At 33.7% G+C, this 27,087-nt stretch overlaps 1 protein-coding gene across 2 annotated transcripts in view; it reads left to right on the forward strand.

Annotated features, from left to right (window-relative positions):
• Positions 1-23,396, forward strand: part of LOC140450047 (condensin complex subunit 3-like) — an 80,254-nt gene extending 56,858 nt beyond the window's left edge. For both annotated transcript variants that reach the window (XM_072543474.1, XM_072543483.1), the window contains exons 11-14: positions 14,743-14,860; positions 17,889-18,094; positions 21,913-22,080; positions 23,092-23,396. In XM_072543474.1, coding sequence (XP_072399575.1) covers positions 14,743-14,860; positions 17,889-18,094; positions 21,913-22,080; positions 23,092-23,253 — 654 coding nt within the window. In that variant the 3' untranslated portion in view covers positions 23,254-23,396. The remainder of the gene's footprint in view (positions 1-14,742; positions 14,861-17,888; positions 18,095-21,912; positions 22,081-23,091) is intronic.
• Positions 23,397-27,087: the final 3,691 nt, after the last annotated feature.

Raw genomic sequence — 27,087 nt, forward strand, 5'->3', positions numbered from 1 at the left:
TGAATGCAGTTAGGCTAGCTGGGTATGCTTGAGACTGGCCAGTTGATACTCAAGGTAGGGTTAGGCCTATTTGCATGCCCTGAGAAAACAGTAAAGAATAGAAAAGATGTATATTAACTAAGGAAATATAAGAATAACCAAAACGAACTAAGGGTAAGTACTGACAACAGGAATATATGAGAGAAGAATGATTTGGGCGCCAGGGAAGATGTTTACTGGACTCTTAGTCTAACAAACACTTCACCTAGTGACTTTATTGCTGCTGCTAACTGTGTTTTCTATAACTAGATATAACTTTATTAAAAAAAAAGGTTGTTTAATAAAACAGATTATTACTTATAACCCAATTTAATAATAATAAAATAGAAAAACCTGTAAACCGTAATATACAATTTAACTTAAATACCCTATCATACAAAAACCTATTGATCCCTATTTACAATATATTTACACACTCTAATATGCTAGAAAAGTAGGAACTTTTATTATGAAGTTTTATTCATGAATTAAAACAAAATTTACTACAACCAACCTATTTATATATATTAAAACAATTATTACCCTTCCCTATATTTAACACAATGTATCAGTTCGACAATTTCTAAGTTGATTACAATCAGATAACCTGTAAATATATTTCAATTGGTCTGTTCAGAAAGGAACAGATCCAAGATGAATCAGTGACGTTACCAGTAGGGCTGTAAAAATACAAAATGGACCTTTGTGCACAAATGACCTTACAAAGTGTATTAAAATCCACCCCTACCCTGTTATTACTAATACATATATATATTTAAAATATTTAATGACACAAAAAAAAATAAGCAAATGATGTTAAGAAAAAAATTGAATGTAAGATATATAATGATACGCAAATATGATTTATGAAAATTGACTAGGATTATTTTTAAGTTTTGGTTCGTTCACTCACTAAAGTTTAAACAATATTTAAGTAACTTATTTTTACGATATTACCAAACAGTAAAAAAAAACCTGTCTACTCTCAAGCCGAGAAGGTTCTTCTTCCGGACGCCTTACGCCGCCGGGACTCGTTCGGGTGAAAGCTGTAAGCCCACTGTTCTAGCACCAAACTGAATCGCTATTCCAATATTCGGGAAAAACCAAAAAAAAACTCCAAACTAAACTCAACTGAAAGCTATTACCCCAAATCCAAAATAATGTTTATTGTATTGACTTTATATTCTTTCTTCCTCCAACGACTAAAATAAAATCAAAGAAGCTCTCATTAGCTTTATTCAGAGTTGATAAACAACAAGGCGGTTAGGACAAGAAAAACTAGTCAGAAGATGATAATTAGTGAAGGTTTCGTACACTTTTTGTGACCTTGGAAAATTAATCGAAAACTATGTATTTAAAAAAAATGTTGGGAATTTACTATGAATATTTCACTGAAGAACTAAAATTTAACTTATCACGAATATATTATAGGCAAATAGTAATGAAGGATCTCCTTACATTACCGAATTGCTTGGATATTGATGAGAACGTGTACTTAGGAGAATTTCTAACAGAAAGAATTCTGAACGTGATTTGACTAATATAATTAAGGTAAAATTATTGAATAAATGATTTTAATATGAAACTAATAATGGTTAAAAAAAAATGATGTACTTTAATTAAAATGAAACTCACCCAACGCAACAATATTTCATCAATTGAACCAAAATCTTCTTTTTCCAAAACTTCTAATATAAAAAAAAACGCCTTCTTTAACTTAATATCACCTCTGAATAACTTAAATTTCTTTTCTGATAACTTGAGCCATGTGGCGTTGGTCGTTGAAAGATCACTCTTCTGACCCGTTCGAAGGTTGGATATAAAGTGAGCTCTTCCACTTTTAAAATCGTCGGCTTCCGTCAGTTCCAAGTTAAGCGGAAGCGGCGGTAAGCAGTTTGACCAATTGATAAACAATTGATAATACGATTACATGTATAGTTGGTTGCATACCTTACAGGCAGAATTAAGTTATTTTAAATTTCTCAGTAACGATAAAGTAATCTTATCGTTACATTCTCCCTTTACTTGGAGAAAAAAAATTGACCTAAGAACAATTTTTTTTTCTGTGTAACTATAGATATTCAAGACCAATCATATACTGTGGGATCCATCACAGACGTGAACAAAATAGCCAATAATATAGCGTGTCCAGGACACCACACTAGCTAACATATGAAATGCACAGAATCTTCCATCCGTGACTGACATTCTAAAAACCAAAATTGTGTTCAAGTTGATTAAGTAGATTTAAATAAACCCCAAATTATTGTCAACAAGAACACTATACCAATCATATACATGAATACAAAACTTGCTAATATATAACCGAATATACCAAATAACTTCCACACATTTGCATTTAACTCGACCGATTATACTTAACCACAGATTATGAGTCATGCAAGAGGGGTAGTTCTAATATACAATATACTAAATATGACACAAGCACTCATGCCCACAAGTTATAGTATGTTTATTAAAACCTTATACTAAATAACTAATAAAAATACAAATCTTCAAAATAATTGACGAATGGGATGAACGATACAAAATTGATCCATCCATGGACATCAGATTTATTTTAGAGCATATCCAAGGTGAAGCAATCAGTAGATTTCGTAACCAATTCGCAATAAACCAAAATATGGAACGTAATATAAAACCACACTAGATATAAGAGTTACTGAGGAAAAATGATCGTAGCATGCATTTTATCCTAAATTGATCCGACAATGGACAACAGATTTATATTGGCATATCCAATGTGAAACAATCAGGCAAATTCATGGGTCATCACCACAACCTAATAATCATTATACTCTATAGATGCTAAATATTTGGTACCATGAAACTGAACCATTGGAACGAAATAACAGACTAAGTGTCTGCAGCATATGTGAATTGATCTGATTCCAGTCATGAGTAGATAGGTATAATAAGGGATACTTAGTCAGTATACAACATAATCAAGAATCTACTAACGACTCAACCTGACTAGGCCGAACATCCGGAAGAATCCCAAATCATCTTCCTAGGACTCCCTTTCGTGTCATTGAAGGTTACCAAATTCAAGACCACATTGTATCCCTATCAAGTTCCACAACCTACGATGGATTACACCCCAAATTAAGCTCATCATCTGTTATGCATCAGATTCAAGATAAGATCTACACAAGAATGACAAACTTATTGGAGTAAGGTATTCCAACACAAATATTAGTAATATATGAACTAATAGATGAACAGTTGAGTTTCACATATAAGAGTAATACAACAGGAAGAAAGTGTACCAAATTAAAGAACTGACATAACGAAATGGAGTTAACTAATTCTGGAATTCTCTAACTATAGCTGTAGCTACAACAGATTTATAAGAATAGCCAGAAAAGCCAACCAAATATCACTAAATCATCGCTAATACAATACCTTAAGACATCATAAATGGATAACTCTTATAAACATTCAATCAAAGAAGTACTAGAGAACAAGAAAGTCAATTTCTTAAGAAACTGCAGATTAGGGTATGTTCACTAGTTACTTGTATCTATATAACAGAACATTGATCCTGACTCCTAATTACATATAAAAACAAAATGAGTTCCCAGGAAAGCTGATGCTAAACACAATATTCAATTGTTGAATACAAAAGATATATTCTAATAAGGCTGAGATCTAAGAGGTTACCATTTGTATCAGCACAACTAGGTAATAAAGCTAAAAAGGGTAGACAATATATGTATAATAGAAGTGAGATTCAAATTAAGACTATGTTTCAACAGAATAATATTTCTGAATACTAGAATGTTTAGTACATCCTTCAATAATGATGACGATGATTAAACATTCTATCATAGAGATTCAGCATTTAAATTGATTAAGGTCTGATAGATATAACCAGGCAATTGTGAGCCCTGAAATCTGCTTCCTATCAGGTGCGCACTATTGATAGTAACACAAGTTTCGAACCCACGTATTTGCATAGCCATGCGAGGCAAACCAATTTCATAAGAAATGTTAGATACAAAAAAAAATAACAAAAGGTTACATAATAATTCGGCGTAACTTTTATCTCAACTAACTTCATTGAATTTTTAACGAATGAAGTCTAACTTAGGAATCACACTGTATACTAAAATTGTATTATCTAAAACAAATGACGCGATAACTTCTTTAGACCAAATGCTAACTAATGTATCAAAGAATATTACTAAGTATTTTAATAATTTTCCTGTAGGAACTACCAAAAACAACCTCAGGATCAAATAAACAAAATCTAAACATATACATGTATTTATGTATACCAATATGCAGCAATGACACATATAAACATAATAAGGTACGAAGAGTTGACAGTTCTACACCAGTTTGATTTACCAAAAAAAATTTGCTGTACCTACTTCAATATTATAACTAATAACAACAAAGCTAAATTTAGTAAGGGAAGCTAAAACTATTATATAATAGATAAACCATATTGTCTATCTGGTGACTAAAATCAAAATCAAATCATTTACCTATTCATTAAAAAATCAAGTATTACCAAAATTTAGAAAGAGGAATTAACCTAATCAATCCTGTCAGGTTAATCTTCTTCTGACGATGAAGAGTCTAAGTCATTGACAGTGTTATCTGGTAATAAGTCCTTTATATGAAATCGACCAAGACGTTTGTTGGACAAACTATCTTTCAATTCATATATTAAAGGAGATATTACTTTACTGACAATACATGGGACGTATTTTTGACAAAATTTGGCAGAAACAGCATCACCTTTACTAGACTTAACAAAATTACGTTTTAATACCCGATCACCAACAAAGAATCGCAAATCTCTTTTCCTCAAGTTATACTGACCCTGTGACTTAAGGTAAGAAGTTTTTAATTTCTTCCTGATGTCTGCAAATATTGGAGGTAGAGTCTGTATATCATCTAAACGATGAAGTTTATCTGATATTTGAGGTAGATTTGTGGAATTTCCTGAAACTAAACCAAAATAATCACCAGATAAGGCAACATTTCGACCAAAATTTAAATAAGCTGGGGAACACTGCGTAACTTCATGGACAGAAGTTCTTATGGCTTGAGCTATGGAGTGAATATATTGATCCCAAGCTCTGTGGTCTTGGTATGTATATGATCTTAGGGCTGTAACAATACTGCGGTTTACACGCTCACTATGATTAGCTTGCGGATGGTACGCAGCGTTATAAAAGATCTTCTGAACTTTGTATTTAGTTAGAAGGTCTTTAAAAGCCTTAGCTACAAATTGAGGACCATTGTCACAAGAGACAATTTGGGGAACACCAAATAACAAAAAGACTTGCTCCTCCAAATATTTCACAATGGCAGGAACTGTGGCATTACGAAGAGGAAAAACTAATGGAAATTTAGTGAAGTAATCCACGACCACCAAACAATAGGTATTGCCCTTATAACTACGAGGGTATGGTCCAATTAAATCCATAGATACCATCTGCCATGGGAAGTCAATGTTCCTAAAAGAACCCATTAATCCAGCTTGTGGCTTATTACTTGGCTTGCATGTAGCGCAAACTTTGCATCTAGAAATATATTTCTTAATACAGTTGCGCATACCAGGCCAATAATATAGCTCCGCTATCCTACTAAATGTTTTAAAGGAACCAAAGTGACCAGATGTCACATTATCATGAAAAGTACGAAGAATTTCATCCCTATTTGCGGTTGGGACGACAATTTTCCAATCCGACATATTAGTCAAGGCTTCAATTGGACTAACAACATGTTTATAAAGGATATTATGTTCCACTTTAAAATCAGGGTACTGACCAGGATTCTGAGTAACATTCTCCAACATTTTATGGTACCACGCATCCGGAACTAAAGTGGATACGTCAAGAAGATTGACATCAAATGTTCGAGACAAAGCATCAGCTACTACAACACCATTTGCCTTACGGTGGACAATGTTATAGTCAAACGCTGATAACTTACAAATCCAGCGGGACAACCGTTGGGATGGGTTACGCATAGAATGCATCCACAACAACGAACTATGGTCAGTGATCAAAGTACACTTACGACCTTCTAAATAATACCTGAAGGCCTCCAAGCCATGAATTATAGCAAGGAGTTCCCGCTCAGTAGTGGAGTAATTTTTCTGGGCCTTATTGAGCTTCTTACTAGTGTACGCTATGGGGTGCTCAGAACCATCTTTCATCTGAAAGAGGACACCACCTGAAGCAGTATTAGAACAATCTGTCATGAGGTAAAAGTGTTCACTGAAATCAGGAGAAGTCATGACAGGAGCACTGGTAAGAGCTTCTTTAATACGATGAAAAGCATCATCAGCCTCAGGATTCCAGGTAATAGTCTGACCCTTTTTCCTATTCTTAAGGAGGTCAGTAAGAGGTGATAATAAAGTGGAATAAGAACGTACAAACCTTCGATAGTACCCACACATACCCAAGATCCTACGTAACTGAGTAGTTGTTTTAGGTATGGGGAAGTCCTTGATAGCGGTTACCTTGTCAGGATCTGTCCTCAAACCTTGACTATCAACAACATATCCCAGGAATTTGAGATTAGGACGACAAAAATTACATTTATCCAAGTTGACAGTGAGATTAGCCTCTTTAAGGCGTGAAAATAACTTCTCTAATATTTCAATATGCGAAGTAAAATCAGGAGTAACAACTAAAATATCATCTAAATAATAAAATACAAATGGTTCAAGTTGTGGACCAATAACTAAGTCCATTAAACGACACATCGTCTGAGGAGCTGAAACTAGACCAAAAGGCATCGTGACAAATTGAAATAATCCTTTACCACTAACAGCGAAAGCAGTATATTTCTTACTCTCTTCACTCAAAGGAATTTGTAAGAAGGCCTTGGATAAGTCAATGGAAGAGATGTATTTCGCATTCTGGAGTTTGCTTAATATAACATCTATTCGAGGGATAGGATAAGCGTCCCTATTCGATGTGATACTGTTTAATTTACGACCATCAAAACAAATTCTGAATGATCCATCCTTCTTCTTTGTAAGCCACAGAGGACTACAATATGAAGAGGTAGAAGGTTCGATAATGTTTAAGGAGAGCATTGAATCGATTTCTTTACCTAAATCTGCTTGCCATGCTTGAGGTATGGGATATTGATACTGTCTGAAAGGAGTTGAAGTTTTCACTTCAATAGTATGAGACATTAAATGTGTACGGCCTAATTTATCTTTAGACGAAATAGATGAAAATTTAGAGATAATATCCTCTAACTGTTTTTGTTCCATTCCAGACAAACTAGAAAATTCACGAATAACACTTACAGTTGATAAATTAAAGGAAGAAATAGAGAACGAAAAGTCCGAACAATTTAATGTGCTATTAAATGCATTTAAAAAATCCATGCCAAGAATTATAGAATTTTGCACGGAAGGTATAATATAAAAGGTAATAGTTTTGCGAATATTTGCAACTAAAATTTCAGTTTCAAATTTACCTGTGATCGACTGAATGGTACCATCTGCAGTAGAGACTTGCAGGGAAGAAATAGGTATAATATTAATATTAGTGTTTTCTAACAATTGTAATGAATAGGAACCTATTAAAGAAATGTTAGAGCCACTATCTAATAGAGCCAAACAAGAATGTCCTAATATCTTAATTTCAAGATAAGGTCGGTTATCATTATGTTTTCTGACTAATAAAGAATTAATATCAAAATCTAAAATATTATATTGGCCATCCAAATTATAAAATGGTACTAACTTAGACTTATTATCATTGCCAACAAATTTACAAACTGGTGTAGAAAATGGAACTGTTTCCCTGTGCTGATTATGTTCATTACTAAAATTATGACTTACGACTGGTGGAGATAATCTAAGGTCAAGCAAACAGCTCGAGTTAACCGCAGTGTGGTTGACAGTTACTTTTTTGCTTGCTTTGGATTTTGTTTGTTGTGCTTTGGTTGGTGAGTGTTTTTCTTTTCTTGAGCGGGTGATTTCGAAGTGCTGGGGAGTATTGGACCTGTGGTTTCGTTTACTGTTGTGTTTGTAGTCCCTGATGGGGTTGTAGACTGAGGAACGCTCAGGGGACGAGCCTCTGTCCGCTCGTTTCCCGAACACTTAAAACAGTTACGTTTGAGTGTATTGTCTCTACCACAACCGTGACAGAAAACACGTGTACGAGGTGTCACGCACTCATAAAATGCATGGCCAGGCTCACGACAATTCCAACAAGTCAAAGACGAATTCACCACAGACACATTCTGTGTATGAGTTTTGGGTTGCCAAGAACGATTTCTAGAGAAACTTAAGTTAACTGAAGGACCAGAAGTAGGTCGAGACGTCCTTGCAGCAGAAGAAGACCAAGATAGAGTTTCCTCTAAACGTTTACACTTCTCCGTGATATCCTCGATACTCTGAATGTCCATTAAAGCTAATTGCTGATGGTAAAAAGGCAACAGACACTTAAGAATGATCTTTATTTTGGCAAAGTCGGGTAGAGGAGTCTCAAGTCGACTACACATGCCCAAAATGGTGTTAATAAACATAGTGACAGGTTCGTTTGGCTTTTGTTTACGGTTTTTGATTTCATCTAGGAGATCATCTTGGAAAGAATAAGGCAGAAAATCAGATTTTAATTTCTGAGCCAACTCAGACCAAGTGGAAAAGCTATGACGGTTGTTCATAAACCAAGTAAACGCAGGACCTGTAAATAATTCAGCAGAAGCTGCAAAAAGATCATCCTCACTCACACCTCTTGAAATACGAAGACATTCCACTCTCTCCAAAAAGGTAATGACTTCATCATGATGACCTTGACCAGAAAACAAAATTCCCCACTTATGTACCTGAATTGGTTTAGGGGGTGAAAACGAATTAGCTGCATGAACAGAAGAGATAGGAGTGGAAGTGGCTGCCGGATTTACTCGAGAATCAAGTTCACCTTCTAAACTAAGAATTCTAATGGAAATAGAGCGCTTGAAAATTTGTTGCTCCTCATCTGAGCAAGATAGTAAATGTGCACGACCAGAGATATGAGTAAGACGAGAAATTAACCTGGAATACATGCTATCATGGACAGTCCCTCTAAAATCGGATATCCTCTGAGCCAGGTCCTCCAACGTCTGGTTTATCTCCTGTTGTTGTTCCAGAAAAGGAATATCTACAGAAGAAATTTGTCGAAAGCTCCTATTTCCTTGCTCTTGTTTCAAGGCACCGCGCAATAATTGGTGTTTTTTCTCAACCTTGGTAGACTCTTCAAAGGGAATTCCCCTTATCCTCAGCTCATAATCCACTTCCTTAACTAATAAATGCTCAGCCTTAAAGGTACACATGATGAAAGAGAGGAAGAAAAAAAAATATCACCAACAAACCAAAATCAACAATGTGTTTAACCAAATGTAATTAATAAAGGTGTACCTATACCTTTAAATATAAATATATTTAAAATAATTTAAAGTTGGTTTGAGAGATCAAATGACAATAAGTAAATTGAACTTATTTTTATATATAGTATGCAATAATTGACCAAAAAAAAATATATATTATAGTGTGATCGCACCTAAACAAAACCACTATTGGCAAATAACAATGTAAATAGTAATACAATAAATTATTCAATATTTCTCAACAAATGTACAGGTATCACTAACCCGATCAAACCAGAAATGTCAAACCAATATAATTATGAAAAATATTATACTAAATGAAGGTTTACAATTAGTTATTAATTTAAAGTTAACAAAACCACCAACACAGCAATATAAGACACTATTCAATATTTCTGAGATACTGTAGCAAAGAACACTGGATCTAAATAACTATAAAATATGCAAAAATAGACAAACAAACTAGAAACAGTTTAAAAAAGAGACAAATGAATTAAGGAATACTATCTTACTGAAAATCTGGGCTCCACGTTGGACTACGCCACTGTAACAAAATTATATTTCTCCACTTTGGGCGCTACTGTAACAAATATAGTAGGCAGATCCCTTGGGACTATGTCCCTGATGTTATAAGATCTGTAGAGTAGTGTGAAGATAAGTTTGAAACTAAATTAAAATAAGAGTTGAAACTGAATGCAGTTAGGCTAGCTGGGTATGCTTGAGACTGGCCAGTTGATACTCAAGGTAGGGTTAGGCCTATTTGCATGCCCTGAGAAAACAGTAAAGAATAGAAAAGATGTATATTAACTAAGGAAATATAAGAATAACCAAAACGAACTAAGGGTAAGTACTGACAACAGGAATATATGAGAGAAGAATGATTTGGGCGCCAGGGAAGATGTTTACTGGACTCTTAGTCTAACAAACACTTCACCTAGTGACTTTATTGCTGCTGCTAACTGTGTTTTCTATAACTAGATATAACTTTATTAAAAAAAAAGGTTGTTTAATAAAACAGATTATTACTTATAACCCAATTTAATAATAATAAAATAGAAAAACCTGTAAACCGTAATATACAATTTAACTTAAATACCCTATCATACAAAAACCTATTGATCCCTATTTACAATATATTTACACACTCTAATATGCTAGAAAAGTAGGAACTTTTATTATGAAGTTTTATTCATGAATTAAAACAAAATTTACTACAACCAACCTATTTATATATATTAAAACAATTATTACCCTTCCCTATATTTAACACAATGTATCAGTTCGACAATTTCTAAGTTGATTACAATCAGATAACCTGTAAATATATTTCAATTGGTCTGTTCAGAAAGGAACAGATCCAAGATGAATCAGTGACGTTACCAGTAGGGCTGTAAAAATACAAAATGGACCTTTGTGCACAAATGACCTTACAAAGTGTATTAAAATCCACCCCTACCCTGTTATTACTAATACATATATATATTTAAAATATTTAATGACACAAAAAAAAAATAAGCAAATGATGTTAAGAAAAAAATTGAATGTAAGATATATAATGATACGCAAATATGATTTATGAAAATTGACTAGGATTATTTTTAAGTTTTGGTTCGTTCACTCACTAAAGTTTAAACAATATTTAAGTAACTTATTTTTACGATATTACCAAACAGTAAAAAAAAACCTGTCTACTCTCAAGCCGAGAAGGTTCTTCTTCCGGACGCCTTACGCCGCCGGGACTCGTTCGGGTGAAAGCTGTAAGCCCACTGTTCTAGCACCAAACTGAATCGCTATTCCAATATTCGGGAAAAACCAAAAAAAAACTCCAAACTAAACTCAACTGAAAGCTATTACCCCAAATCCAAAATAATGTTTATTGTATTGACTTTATATTCTTTCTTCCTCCAACGACTAAAATAAAATCAAAGAAGCTCTCATTAGCTTTATTCAGAGTTGATAAACAACAAGGCGGTTAGGACAAGAAAAACTAGTCAGAAGATGATAATTAGTGAAGGTTTCGTACACTTTTTGTGACCTTGGAAAATTAATCGAAAACTATGTATTTAAAAAAAATGTTGGGAATTTACTATGAATATTTCACTGAAGAACTAAAATTTAACTTATCACGAATATATTATAGGCAAATAGTAATGAAGGATCTCCTTACATTACCGAATTGCTTGGATATTGATGAGAACGTGTACTTAGGAGAATTTCTAACAGAAAGAATTCTGAACGTGATTTGACTAATATAATTAAGGTAAAATTATTGAATAAATGATTTTAATATGAAACTAATAATGGTTAAAAAAAAAATGATGTACTTTAATTAAAATGAAACTCACCCAACGCAACAATATTTCATCAATTGAACCAAAATCTTCTTTTTCCAAAACTTCTAATATAAAAAAAAACGCCTTCTTTAACTTAATATCACCTCTGAATAACTTAAATTTCTTTTCTGATAACTTGAGCCATGTGGCGTTGGTCGTTGAAAGATCACTCTTCTGACCCGTTCGAAGGTTGGATATAAAGTGAGCTCTTCCACTTTTAAAATCGTCGGCTTCCGTCAGTTCCAAGTTAAGCGGAAGCGGCGGTAAGCAGTTTGACCAATTGATAAACAATTGATAATACGATTACATGTATAGTTGGTTGCATACCTTACAGGCAGAATTAAGTTATTTTAAATTTCTCAGTAACGATAAAGTAATCTTATCGTTACAATCTTAGTACATATAGTATAGTAGTACCATATGCCATTATAGAACAAAACTAATGCTACACTATGTTATATATTTGTAATCAGGAAATGCAGGGCTACTCAAAACTATAAAAAAATACAGGGTGTCCCATTTGAAATATTGAAGATGCATTTTATTGGGCACTCTCTGTATACAAAATTTGGTCTGTTGCTACATTGTTATTCAATACAGATAAAATAATACAACTTTTGTTTGAAAAATTTTTTTTGTATTCCCGAAATTAAGGATAATAAGTGGGGGGTCAAAATATAATGAGAAACTCTGTACATTACAATTCATTCGCTAAATATTGTCTTGTGCATTCCTGTTACACTTTATATTATTGTTATATGGGTTATACAATATCCATAAAACTTAATTATGTGTAAACACGTATTGAGGATATGAAAAAGTAAGCATGATCTACAAATATTTAGGTTAGGTTAAATACTTTTGCTAAGTTAGATTATCCTCTTCTCGGTCAAAGACAACAAGTGTAATCTTTAGCTTCAATACACTACAACGGAAAAAAATTCTTTCAAAAATGGTGCCTTATAAAATATCTATTCATAAATTTTTGTATTAATGTGAGTACTTTTTTCACATTCTTTTTAGTCTAAATGCTTACTAAGATTTATTTGGTTATTATACATAGTTTAATAACGCCTGTATAGTGAATACTCAGAAGATATCGGTATTTCGGTTGCTCTTTACTCTTTTAAATGTACACTGTTGAAAAATTCTCTTAATAAACAAATAACATATATATGTGACATAGAAATACGAACACGTCGATTCCACCTCGATGGGCAACATACTCTTGAATGCGTCTGGGCTAGCTTCTGATTAGGTGTTCAATACCTCCTGGGGTATCTCGCTCCATGCCTAAAATAATTCCTCCCGAAGTGCTCCCACAGTTTGGGGAGGATACTCTAAATTACGAAGTCTTCGGTCCATCATCTCTCCCACGCGTGTTCAATTGGGGATAAATCTCTGGATCTCGAGGGCTAGGTCAAAAAATTGACTGCAACTAGTTCAAAGAAGTTCATGGTGACTCGCAAATATTAACAAAGAAAATTTTAACAAGAACCCAAAGAAAACTTCTCCTCAAGGTAAGAAGTGCTTACCGGACTACATCAACGATAGCTCTACAGGTGATTGCGGGTACGCTCCCCATTCCCCTCCTAACGAAAGAACGAAAGATCTTATACGACAGTGATAACGGCCACCTAACACGGGTGAAAGCCGAGATAAGAGAACAAATGAATGACAACAAGAATGGGAGGCACAGACAGATGGACAAAGACTCTAATTCCAGATGTGAAAGAGTGGTATAAAGAACAAATAGGTAGGTTTAAAAGAACAAATTACTTTTTTACGCAATTCCCGATCGGACACGGGTCATTTAGGTCTTATACATATCGCATAAGGAAAACTGAAGACGATTTATTTATAGAATGCGGAGTGCGCGACGATGCAGGGCATTGAGTATTCCATTGCATAGTTTTCCATGATAACCAAAAAGATATGAGAACAAGGCTAGGGGAGACAACACCAGAGAATATAATAAATATAGTCATGTAAAACGCAGAGAACTTTAATGTGATAGTAGACCTAATAACGGAAATAATATATATAATAATAGTCCAGTCGGGATACCATTTGACCTTACATGGCAAGCTGCCCCAAATTTTATTATTCTAACCTTTAGAGGGGGGCAATTGTAGTGTAAATTAAAAATCACGACTGAATTTCGCTGATGCGTTAGTCGCCTTGACTTGATCTTGATTTTAAAGGAGAGCCGTTATCTCCGTCATTTTCTCAGACAAAAAGAGTAGGAACTGAAATTGTTGCAAATGCGATTTCCTACAATTTTTATATATATATATATATATATATATATATATATATATATATATATATATATATATATCGACTTCTTGTTTATGGCTTACTGCTAATGATGTCGCCATCTAGGGTTCGTTAGGCTTAGGACCTTAAATATTGACTGTAGCACAAAAAAAAAGGAATTTTACCAAGGAAGATGGGATATAAGAATGATATTACTGCTGGACCTTGAAGAGAGACTCGATCACAAAAATCCATAAACAGAAAACCACAAAACGCAGTTTTTATAGAAAAAGATAACGGTTTTATTAAAAAAAACCAAATATTGTCTAACGTAGTTTATACTGAATTCTTTTTTTTTAAGAACAACTTAATTTTGCAGTGTAATTTTGGTTTTGTAAATAAAGTTTCAATAATTATTTTCTCAGTATTTTTGACAGTTTCTATGAAAAATTCCAAACAAACTTTTCTTGAAAATCTGACGTACTGAAAAAAAACTAAGTACAGATTCGTGATCAGCACATCCCATTTACTATAGGACATCTATTAAACTTAAAACACTATTTTATGAAAAAAAAGTAGGTCTGTGTTATTTATCATCTTTTTTACACAATTTTGTAAGAATTCGCTAAAAACTCATTCAAATTTTAAATAACTTTGATATTTTCAAATTTTTTATGTTTTTTTGGTTCGTAAACTTTTTCTATTTAATTTTGGATTACGTAAATGGTTATGTTACTTGTATCGATTTTTATTTTAGCAATACGATATCCAAGAACAGGCTGGACGTGGTTTGTGCCAACTAGTACTTAGTAACAGAATAATTTCACATACTTTGGTCGCTAGGCTGATACTTAAATGGTGTAACCCAGCTAGAGGTATTTAAACTTTTTAGCTATAATTCATTACTATTTTTTTGTAAATTTATTTTTAATATTTTTCATCTATTTTTTAGAATATTATTAGTGGATATGTTAGCAAGGAGTATATTTTTTCGCATCCGGTGTTTTGTAGTGTTTTTGTAATGTACATTGTTTTCGAGATTTGTAGGCCGCATTTTTATAATTATTTCTTTCTGAAGTTTCGTTTGGAACTACGCCAGACGTTATAAGAGGCTAAGGCAAAGGCCGTAATCTTCTTTCACTTACTGATGTTGTTTCTAGAGTATCTGCATTACTTACAACGATCGTGTGGTACCCTGGCTTTTTCGGTTGGTCCGAATTGATATTGGAATTTTAGGTTCATCTGGGGCAAAGGTTTCGTATTTCGTCGCGCTGAAATACCCAACCTGTTTAGTCTTTTGTACGATTAAGGTTGATCGTGTTTTTCGATTTTGACAACTTCTCTGAACATCCGTTGATAGCAGTTGCTCTATTAAGCATCTGTGTTTCTTCGAATAAAATTTGGTGGTTCTTTTGTTACTAATTAAAATACTAACAGATAAAGGAGTTAATAATCTCCGCGGCGGAGGTCGGTAATCATCATAGCTATTTGGACTTTTGAGACGGCTGCTCTGAAAAGTTCATCCGTATCACTCTCTCAGGTTGCGCAGCCATGACATTCTATGCTTCTCTTTCCTTGGATCTTTCCCTGCATAATCAGTTGGAACAAGGTGTCAAACAGCGACCATTCATATTAACCGTAAGTCGACAGAATAGTGTAAGATTCTAAAGAGAGTTAGACAAGATGGACAGTGCTACCTCACTGTCGTTTAATGTATATTCAGATAGAATCTTTAAACAGGCTTTGCGCAACTTGAAATATGATGTAAAACATAAATACCATCAGATATGCGGATAATACAGTTATATTGAGCGATCACTTAAATGGATTGCAATTTGCAATGTCTTTTAAAGTTCATTAACACAGTGCGACGAGATAAAGGACTAAAAATTAATTGTTCTAAAACAAAATACATGGTATTTAGTCTCTTACCGTATCAAAATACACAATTACAAACAAATGGGCAGTAAATACAAAGAGCCTCCAATTTTAAATATCTAGGTAGTTATATTACTGTACAATTAGATCCAGATAAAGAGATAAAATGTAGAATTGAGTTAGCTAGTGCAACTTTTTTAAAAATGAGTTCACTCTTCTGCAACGATAACTTAAAACTTCGGAAACGCATGATGTAATGCTACATATGGTCAGTTGTCTTATATGGTGTCGAAGCATGGACCTTAAAAATATCTACTATTAACCACTTAAAGGCTTTTGAAATGTGGGTGTATGACGAACACTAAAAATATCAGCGAAGAATCTACTCGTCAGCCGATTGATAGCGAGCAAACAATATAATATTCTTCGTCTGATTATGATGGATAGAATCGAACAACACAGGGGAATTGGCAGAAAATAAACCTCGTGGTTGAAGAATATCAGAGAATGGACCGAAATACGGAGAGTAGAATAATAGCGCTGAGAAGAAGATAGTAGAATAAGACAGCGAGTCTTGCCATGGCAATGGCCGACGTTAATGGGACTTGATAAGGCACGTTAAGAAAAAGAAGAAAGTTGATTTGGGTGATGGTATGTTGCTCAACGAGTTTTAACACTACGTTTAGTTGTTCCAATTATACTGAACCACAACTACAGAGAATATTATAAATTTCTAGAATTGACAACGGTTTTTTTGAATTTGTGGCCAATCCTAGATCTTAATATACGACAAGGAACCTTTAGTTTTGATTGATGTTGTTGGTCAACGTTACGGTTAACTCTTTTTGAATAAATCTTTTGACGTCCTCGGGGGCATATCATTTTATATCTTTTCTTAAATATTCAGGCATACATATTCAAGTAGCACGATCCGTTAAGGTTTTTATGAGTCCTCTCTTTTTGTTTAGGATGATACGTGTGCCGATTGGTCAGGCACTAGATTATATTAGTCAGTAGTTCCCAGAAGACATCACGAACCTTTACCTTTCGTCACTCCCTTACCACAGCATATTTTCAATGGGACGGCGGATTTTACTAATATAAAGAGCGTATGAAAATTGACAATGGGAAGTACATGGATCCCGATTATTACAACATTTGAACAAAAGTCTTATCATTAGCAGATAAAAATAGACATTGTGTTGGTTCAATCAAAATCAAAAGAGTTAATCGTAATAGCCACCAAAAACAAGAACGAAATAAATCTTTCTGCTTTATTGTGAGTATTGCATTAAAATGTAAGCGATTGAATTGGGAAAAAACATGACTTGAAAGATACAAGAGAAGTATTGGAAATATGGGAGAAATTTACCGCGTTCACTGTAGTTCACTGTGGTTCAGTGCACATTGTGTAACATTCAAAGTATTTACCCTACAAAATGTAAGGTAAGTATTCGTTTGATTAATCAGAAAAGGAACTGTCGCTTCAGTCACTGCAAAAATCAGACTTTGCGGAACACAGCATCACTCAGACAACCACTAAATTTTATTTAAATAAAACAGGTACTTAGTAGAATGTCAGATTACTATTCCTAGATACTCAGAGTCGCTATCGAAATCAAAAACATCCATTCAACTTAAATCGTAAAGATCAGAACACACCATCACTCATCAAGAAAACCACTAAATTTTATTTGTAGAATATCACACTACTATTCACGGATATTCAGAGTGACTGTCGAAATCCAAAAACATCCGTTTAACTTCAATTGTAAAGAAGAGGGTCTGCAGATAAGCAATAAATATCAGCGCTTCGAAATACAAAATCTCCACCTAGACGACAAAAAAAAAAACAAATTACAGAAATTAAAGAAGGTTTAATACCGTTGCCACATTTCGTTTGATAATGTCTGTTGCTGTTGCAGACGAAACTCCGTAAAGAACTAATTCCGATCCGCTGACTATAAACCTCTATAAATTAATGTATCACCATTAGTGTACTTAAACTGTCTATATATTTTTTAGATAATGAAAGCAACAGCCTGAAACAAATTATAGGCTTTACTTTACAAACCTTACCATTAATACCAGATTGTATGCAACTATTGATAGATTCCGTTTTCATAACAATAGAGACTATATATGGAGCGCCTGATGAAAGTCCTCTTGCTGATGTCAGTATAGAAAACATTGCAAAATTTTTGTTGGCGCTATGTAAAGTATCAGCAGATGTAAGTAAACTTGTATTAGAAAATAAGACATTAAATAATTATATAATTTATCTAGTGATTTTGCCCGGATACAATCAATTACCATCTACAGTAACTCCATTCAATTGTTTCTGTCTTCCTCCTATTTAACGCTAGGATGACAACAAAAAGATATTTTAGTCTATTGTGCAAATTTCATAACAAATCTCTTATGAAATCAATCTACGTATAAAACCCAGCGTAATTCTAGTTTGGCAAATCATTTATTGGGAAAGCTCGAGTTGTGTATTATATTTTTATCACCAAATTTGTAGCTATTTTTTAGTATTAAATTTTTAAAATAATAAACTTCTTGCGTGAATGGGCCGGTCTTTTCACCTCCAGATAAATATTGTCCTATCTGACAGATAGTTAAGTACCTGGAGGATAGACATTTATTCATAAAATAAAATGTACCCGTCTTTCCACGTCAAATTATGTTGCGGTTACTTATGTGTAATATCAGCCTAAAATTTATTTCAGAACACACCAATATTTAATTAATTGTCAAATAAATCACACTTTAATGTCTCTTCTGATTATACAATTTGTGGTGGCAGGAATAAATTAAATTATGTAAAGAAAAAATTAATAACGAATAAAAAAATAATACATGTATATTAATGATTCTTCTAAGGTTTCTCCATAACACTAAAATATTATATTATAAGGTTAGCTCAAAATTTTCTTCATCTTAATCTTTCGCTAGTTTATACTCGTAGAATGTTGCTGTAGATTAGAACGGTTGAATCTTTTCAATTTTACAGCCACTTCCATTAGATGAAATAGTACCTAAACCTTCTCCTGCATACATAAAAAGTTCTGTTACATATCTGGTTTTAATATGGACTTCATTATAGAAATTTTCTTTATGGATTGTTTAGTGGACTGCTTAAAAAAGGCTTCACTGTATAATCAGAATCTCCAATTAACAACCCATTTCTATTCTCTCCATTTAAACTTCTTATCAAGAATACAGAATTACTTATACCTATGTACCTGGTAGGTATCTAGAAAAACATATCTAAGAAATATCACGAAATTGTCAGAATTTAAAATCAATATTTCTTATATTATGTAGAAGATTTATTGAAAGTTTAGAAAAATTCGTACTACGCTCTGGATGTTTTTCATACTTATTCTGAGTCTTTTTTATATATAATTTAATGTATTTTATAATTATTAAAGGAATCTGAAAACCTAAGTACTATATGCATACTTTTCATTTTGGAATCCTATACTGCTGTTATTTAATCAATAGAACCAACATCTCTTGAAAACGTTAATTAATCCATTTTTTCAAGAATATAAAAATATTGAATGCGTAAACTAAGTAAGGAAAAAGAGGTATATACCTACTTTTATAATGATTTATTAACAACTATTTACAATGTATTCTCAGAATAACGATCACTATCGGCTTACTTAATCTAAACCTTTTAAAAGTCTTTATTATTCCAAAATTAAATTGTTCAAATATTATATTCTCGCACTAAGCTTATTAACATTAAACATCATACTGATTTCCGATTTTATTTAATCTTCTAATATCTTTCTCAAACTATCAAACTATTGGGAGCATAGGAATTAATTAGTTAATATTTGAGTCACTAAAAGCAACAATATCAAAAATGAAAGGAATTGATAAGCATATAGCTATAATATTTGATGAAAAGTCTTCGTTACAATGAGCATAGTAGGTGTATAGATGGTTTTGAAGACATTGGGAGATGACAGAGATTCATATATCGCAGATCACGTTCTAGTTTTTATGGTAAGATGTCTAAGAAAACAGTGGAAATCATCTATTTCATACCAATTTTGTAGCAGAGGCAAAAACGCCTCAAATTAAAAAAGTGTTGGTGGAAGTCATTTCTAATTTCTTAGAAGCCTCAGCCTGCTATGCAATAAGATCTGTTTCGAATGGAATCAATTTAGCATCTTCCAAAATAACTTATTTTTCTTTGTTCGAGTCTCATCTTCGATATGGTCTTCTTTTTGGGGTTCTAGAACAGCTGCCCCAATCTGATGTTGTTTTTAAATTTCAAAAAAGAGCAATACAGTATCTTTTTGGCCTCAGTAGAATAACATATTGAAAAAGTTACTCAAAAATCACGGGATTTTAACTCTTCCCTCTTTATATATTTTAGAAAGTGTTTGCTTAATTCGTAAACATCTACATGTTTTTCCAGCAAGACCTAATCATGACTACCCCACCAGAAATTTAACCTTTGATTTGTATTTACTGAATCCGTCCACTAAATTAGTAAAGAAATCTATATTATATTCAGCAAAAAAATTGTACAACTATCTCCTTTTGCAACTTAAATCTTCAACTTCTTTCCTTAAGTTCTGTAAAAGGACAAAAATCTATCTATCTGAAAGACCATGTTATTCAGTAGAAGAGCTTCTGAACGAATAGCTTTATGTACAAGTTACTAAAGTATTTGTATAAATATATATTTAGTAAATTTGCAATTTATTTAAATTTTGCAATATATTGTGTATTTTATTATCTTTTATTTTATGATATTGACGATTTATGTAATTTCAGTAAATTTTAAATTTTTGTTATTTTTCTGACTTTTTGTAAGCTTTGTTCATAAAATTGTACAATTTTCAGTTGTAATATTTCTATTGTATTCTAAATTTATATAAAAAAGTTGTTTTACATGTATTAAATAAATAAATAAATTATATTTTGTCTTATTTCTTCGTAAATGGTATTGTGTATATTTGAATTTAAAAATAATTTGCACATTTTAAAATTTCAAATGCAATTTTTTTTTTCAAATATTCCAAATTATATTTAAATATTTAAGCTTTATTTAAATTTTCCCACAAAAATTAAATTTTGAAATTCCCGCGTAATTTCTCGCTTGAATTAGTTCTGATACAAATCTCTTGGAGCGCTGAATTTCATATCTAACTAAAGTATTGTCGTGAAGCATCTAGAGGTAGGTGATTTGTGACTAACATTTTTAACATAACAAGCTTTAAATTATTTTGTTTATTAAATCTTATTTTAAAACTACTGCAACCAATATTTTTGTCAATTTTGCGAAAAAATTAATCTTATTACTAATATTATACTAAAATTTAATTAATATTATTAGTACTATTAATTAAACGTATCGTTTTAAGAACAAAATATGATTGAAATGTCAGATGTTGGTAGTTTAGATTTCTTTCCCAGTGGGTGTAGTTACTTTACTGGACAAACAGTGCGACATGTTGTCCTAGCCTTTATATAGATAGATTAATTTATTCATTTACGTATGAGATGAACAAAGTGTGATTGGTATTTTAGCTACGGTTTTCACGTATAATATACCTTTTTGAAATTTGACATTTGTTTTTAAACCATGGCATATATATTTAGTTTTAACAATGATTTTGATGTATGGGTTACTTTTTTATGTCTGACATCCGGTTTTAAATAATGATGACATAGATTATTGACTTAAAAACTATTTTCAGGTGTGGCATACGTTTTTCATGTATTAAAAGTTAATGTGTCTTAACGAATAAGAATATTTTTTTACATTTATGTAGTTTTTGATATTAGTTTGAAAGATAAAATGTCACTTAACCATTAATACTTTCATCTTCCTCAAAAATAACAAGTTTTTTAGCTTTAGTTTTTGTGCTTTATTTTAGGGTTTTTTTATAAATTTTAACGTTTATGCAGATTTTTTCACAAGTAAAGAAATATTTAAGAGAACTACAAAAAAATTTTTTCTTCAAAAAACTTGAATAACTATTTTCTATTTCATAAATGTTTATTTAATACATTTTAGGCAGATCACATCAACAACAAAATAGCAGAAACGATATTTAAGAAGATGATTGACAAACCAAAATTAAAAATAAACAGTTTATTCAGTAAAATTCTTTTATTATTAGACGTTCCTAATGGAAGCACATGCATTGACGACTTTCTTAAGTACTGTGACGATGTCCGTGATGTAAGTAAACCTAAAATGCATTTTCTAATAAAGAGAAGGCTTAAGGGGTTAATAGGTCTTGTATTTAAAAACAAATCGATTTATTTTTTTTCCAATGAAAGTATAGTCCTTCAAGAGTATTCACACCAAATTTGAATTAGGAGTGAGGCGTACATACCCCTATATCAATCCTCACCTATCACTCATTACGTACTAGTATCTTGTTCTCCAGAAATACGAGAACCGTCAAACGGCACTGAAGAGTTGAGTGACGACCGGTCTTACCCTGTGTAGCTGCTTTTATACTCTCAGTATGCGCGGAAACGGCCTGAGCGGGATCGGTTGGCACGGGAGGTCGCTGAAGCAGCGGTCGCCATGTTTCCGGCAGTCTTTTAGCATCATCGCTCATGTTTAAGCTGTTGGGCGTTTTTCAATTTCGATGGCTTCGCGAATAATTCTCGTTTTTAAGATATATCAACCAATTCTCGTAATAACGCTTGTATCGTAAAATATATGTCCGTGTAGATAATAATCTTTACTAAAAAAGTTTTACGAAAATTGTACTCATGTTTTTAAGTTACACACTGCAACCTACTCACATCGGTACTCTCATGCATTCACTTTTTCATTTATAAATATCCTATTTAAATTTCAACTTGCCTTGAATATGTTTTCGAAATTACAATTATTACAATTACAAGATTAAAACGACATTACTTTGATCTTTATCTACCATACCCAAATGATCTTTATTTGCTACTATTCTTTAGTAGGGTCTTCGATCTTGTGTTTGTTAAAAAGTCGATGCTAAAAATTCTTCACGCAAATTTTATTAACAAAATGTCTAAGTTGTCTCCGTCTTAAACTGTGGCACATATTAGAGAGTTGTATTTTTGCTGCAACAACATTTGCTATATCGCCAGATGTATCTGCTGTATGTTCATTTCTTGGATTTACATCCTTGTATATCTTTTTCGCTTGCATTGTTATTACTGTTAAGTTTAATATATTTAATAATTTCATATATTTTAGATAATTAAAGAAAAACTTCTAATCAACAATATCATAAAGTTTACTGCGAAACTAAATTCAGTAGCACTAGATGTACAGCATATGGATACAAAACAAGATATTACGAATAGAACGAGATTAACACAGCAAACTATTATGGAAGTAGAAGAAGAAGAAGAATAGTTACAATTAAGATTTTTTTTAGAAGTATTTTTATGTATGTAAATGACAAGAATTTTTTAGAAGTATTTTTATGTATGTACATGATATGTGTTGTAATGGAGTATGTAAAACGTTTACTGATTTTATAATAATTTATCTTTAAATGTTTGTCAATTTTTTTACCAGGTGTTCAATCCATCATTCAGCAATTAATAAGAGAATTAATTATACTGGTCATTTGGCCATCTTGACAAATTATATTGTTTTATTATTTAATCAGTATATTAGTCATATTATTAAATCTGAGCGTCCCGATCAGCAACTCTATATGTAGGCCCAGGATGGCGGAATCTACAGGACTCTCCAGCTCTGCGTGAACCCTTTAGAAAGAAATAACAGTCTACTGACTTTGAAGGATACGATCTCATCGGGTTAATGCAACACACAGAAATTCGTACGCCGGTTTCTCGGAAGATCACTTCAAGCATGCTTCTGACAATCTTCCAGTCCAGATTATCTAATGCATGGTCTATCTTGGGTAAGGCCAAATTCTTGATGTCATAATTGCAGACCATTTTTTTCAAATTAGTTAGAGCACGCCATATATCCTCGTAGCTTGCTCTGTCTGTATACGACTTCCTGGTCACCCTATACAGCAAAGATCGAGAACCACCTTCTAATCTCAGTACTCTTCCAACTTTAGGTTGCTGGTTGTTTTAACTCGTCCAAACGACCGAATTTCTTATAAAATACGGATGACATTCCTTTAGTCATTTCAAGATCTTGGGCAACACAGTAGGCTAGAGAGACGTTATGCGGAACACTAAAAAGATCCTGCTGAACTTCTGTGGTCACGCCGAATCTAGCACTCTCTCTGCATAATTTGACATAAATTCATTAAAGCTTGGTCGCCCATCATCTTTGATCTCATATTGAAGGGTTAGGGCTTCTTGTGTTTCATTAGAGCCAGCATAAGGTGCAAGACGATTTATGTGAACTACTTTTGGTTTACCTTTCGGCAACTTCTAAATTCGGTATATTACGTCATTTATTATCTTTTTAATTTCATACGGACCCTCCCATTGTCTTTGCAGTTTAGGAGACAACCTACGACGACGTTGTGGATTATAAAGCCAAATAAGGTCACCTATGTCATAGCTTTCATTCTTGCATCGAGAATCATATTGATCTTTCATTCTGTCACTGGCTAACTGGATGTGTTGTCAGGCAAGTTCATGAATGTTGTTCATTCTTAACTTCAGGCGGTCGACATAATCTTCGCTTGCAACATGTTCTTCGGAAGGTCTGCAGCCAAATTCTAGGTCGCAGGGCAAACGAACTTCACGGCCTAACATCAGGCAGGTTGGAGTCTGGCTCAGCGCCATTTGTAATAGTTTAAAAGCTTTTTGACACTCTTCGCTCCATGTATATTCTTTGCCTTCTTCTGTCAACTTTGCTAATGGCTTGGAGATGTTGGCAAATCCTTTGACAAAACGTCGGTAATATGTACATATGCCAAGAAAACTTCTAATTTCGTGTTTATCTCTTGGTACTGGCCAATCCTTAATTGCTGCAAGTTTTTCAGGACACCATTACTTACACCATTACTTGCTACAATATGTCCTAAGTACTTCACTTCTCGTTGAAACAATTGACATTTCTTCGGACTTAACTTCAAATTTGCTGCCCGCAATCGTTGAAAGACTTCTGTCAGATTATTGGCATGTTCATCGAAGGATCTTCCAACTACAATTACATCATCCAAATAAACCAGGCATGTTTTCCATGTTAGACCTCTTAAAACTGCCTCCATTAATCTTTCAAATGTGGCCGGGACATTACATAAACCAAAAGGCATAACTGTGAACTGCCAAAGCCCTGATCTTATCGAGAATGCGGTTTTTTCACGATCAGCTGGTTCCATGTCTACTTGCCAATATCCACTTTTCAGATCGAGTGTGGAGAACCAACGAGAACCAGAAAGTGTATCCAAAGTATCGTCTATTCTGGGCAAAGGATAACTATGTTTTTTAGTTACCGCATTGAGCTGTCGGTAGTCAATACAAAAACGCGTTGAACCATCTTTCTTCTTTACTAACACTACTGGTGATGTCCATGGACTGTTTGATGGTTCAATTACCCCTTGTTTGTTCATATCTTGGATGATGACTTTGGCTTCATCTCTTTTCGCAAATGGAAGTCGTCTAGGTTGTTGTCTGATTGGCTGAGCGTCTCCGGTATTAATTTTATGCTTTGCTATGCTTGTTTTGCCCTTATCATTCTTATCAATGGCAAAAACATCTTGAAATTCTACCAGCATAGACTTCACGTTTTTAGTTCGATTATCATCGAGATCTTGGCACGTTTTAATCACCATCTCAACAAGCTCCTTTGGATACTTAGATTTCGATGGTTTCTCATTAGTATTCGTAGAACAAATCGAAGCCACGGGAACACACTGTCCGATCAAAGGTCTTTTATTTAACTTAATAGCAGTTCTCTTTAAGTTCATAACTCTTACGGGAACGACATCTCGAATTCTCACCAAAGCTTTTGCCGTTAGGAACTCAGCATTATTTACATCTTCGACCATCCTTAAACTTCCCTCTCGGCAGTAACCATCAGGTCTGGTCATCACAATTTTCTCACTATTACCGGGTATTGTTACGTCACAAGTAGTTATTAAGCTGATAACAGCTTCTTTGTCTTAATGAAACGGCAACTCTTCACCACTGATCTCGAGAACTCCATCTTTGACATTCAATACAGCCCCAACTTTCCTTAGTATATCCATCCCCGATATGAACTCATCGGAGATCTCTGTAATTAATACTCTATGTTTCCCTGTGGTCTGGCCAATGGATACTGACATATTAGCCTCGCCATATGTATTAATTATCTCACCAGTTGCTGTTCTAAGCTTTACTGTTGCAGGCGATAATTTAAGATAGTCTCGTACAACTACTGAACGTGCAAAAGTTCTTGTTGCACCTGTATCTACCAAAAACGATCTACATATATTATTGATACGACCCTCGATGTACAAGCTATGAATTCCACCGGAGGACGTAATGTTAACAGTTACTATGGAGGCTGTGTTTCTCGAGGTCGGCAGTTGCCCCTTGGTGTCGACCCGTTCTAATTTTCCGACTGTTGTATAATTTTCTTGCAATTACGGCGAATGTGACCTACATCACCACCTATTGGCAAATCAAATCTTGGGAAGATAAGCGTAAATCTTCAAACAACCAAAACAGTAGTAGCAGGATGGCAGCAAAACCGGACGGCAGATGGCATGGTGTATGGAAGGAAGGAGCTGAGCGGGCTGTGCCCTTTACCATGGATGAACTTGTCGAGACATTGGGTTCACTCAAGACGCGTAGGTCCCCCTGACTAGATAAGATACCACCTGAGGCGGTGAAGGGTCTAGGACGGGCGGAGCCTGCGTGGCTTCTGGAACACATGAATGCACTGTTGGAAGCACAAACCTTTCCTGAGCCTTGGAGGACATCGAGGTTAATACTGCTCCCCAAGGCTAGGAAAAGTATCGCCCCATCTGTCTTCTTCCAAGCATCAGTAGGCTGTATGAAAGGATGCTGCGAGTACGCATAGACGACATGATTGAGAGGTCAGGTGGTTTATCTCGGAGACAATTTGGTTTTTGTAAAGGGAAAAGCACGATTGATGCAATCATGAGTGTACTCGAAGCATTGCGCAACGGAGAGGATGAACATCGCTGGGCGGCCCTGCTGTTGTTTGATGTTATGAATGCATTCAATACGCTGCAGTGGAACGAGGTAATGAACGCAATGGAGCAGAGAGAATGTCCTGGTTACCTGATGAATGTGGTGGCGG

Source organism: Diabrotica undecimpunctata, chromosome 1 (genome assembly GCF_040954645.1).
Source record: "Diabrotica undecimpunctata isolate CICGRU chromosome 1, icDiaUnde3, whole genome shotgun sequence".
Taxonomy (NCBI): Eukaryota; Metazoa; Arthropoda; class Insecta; order Coleoptera; family Chrysomelidae; genus Diabrotica; species Diabrotica undecimpunctata.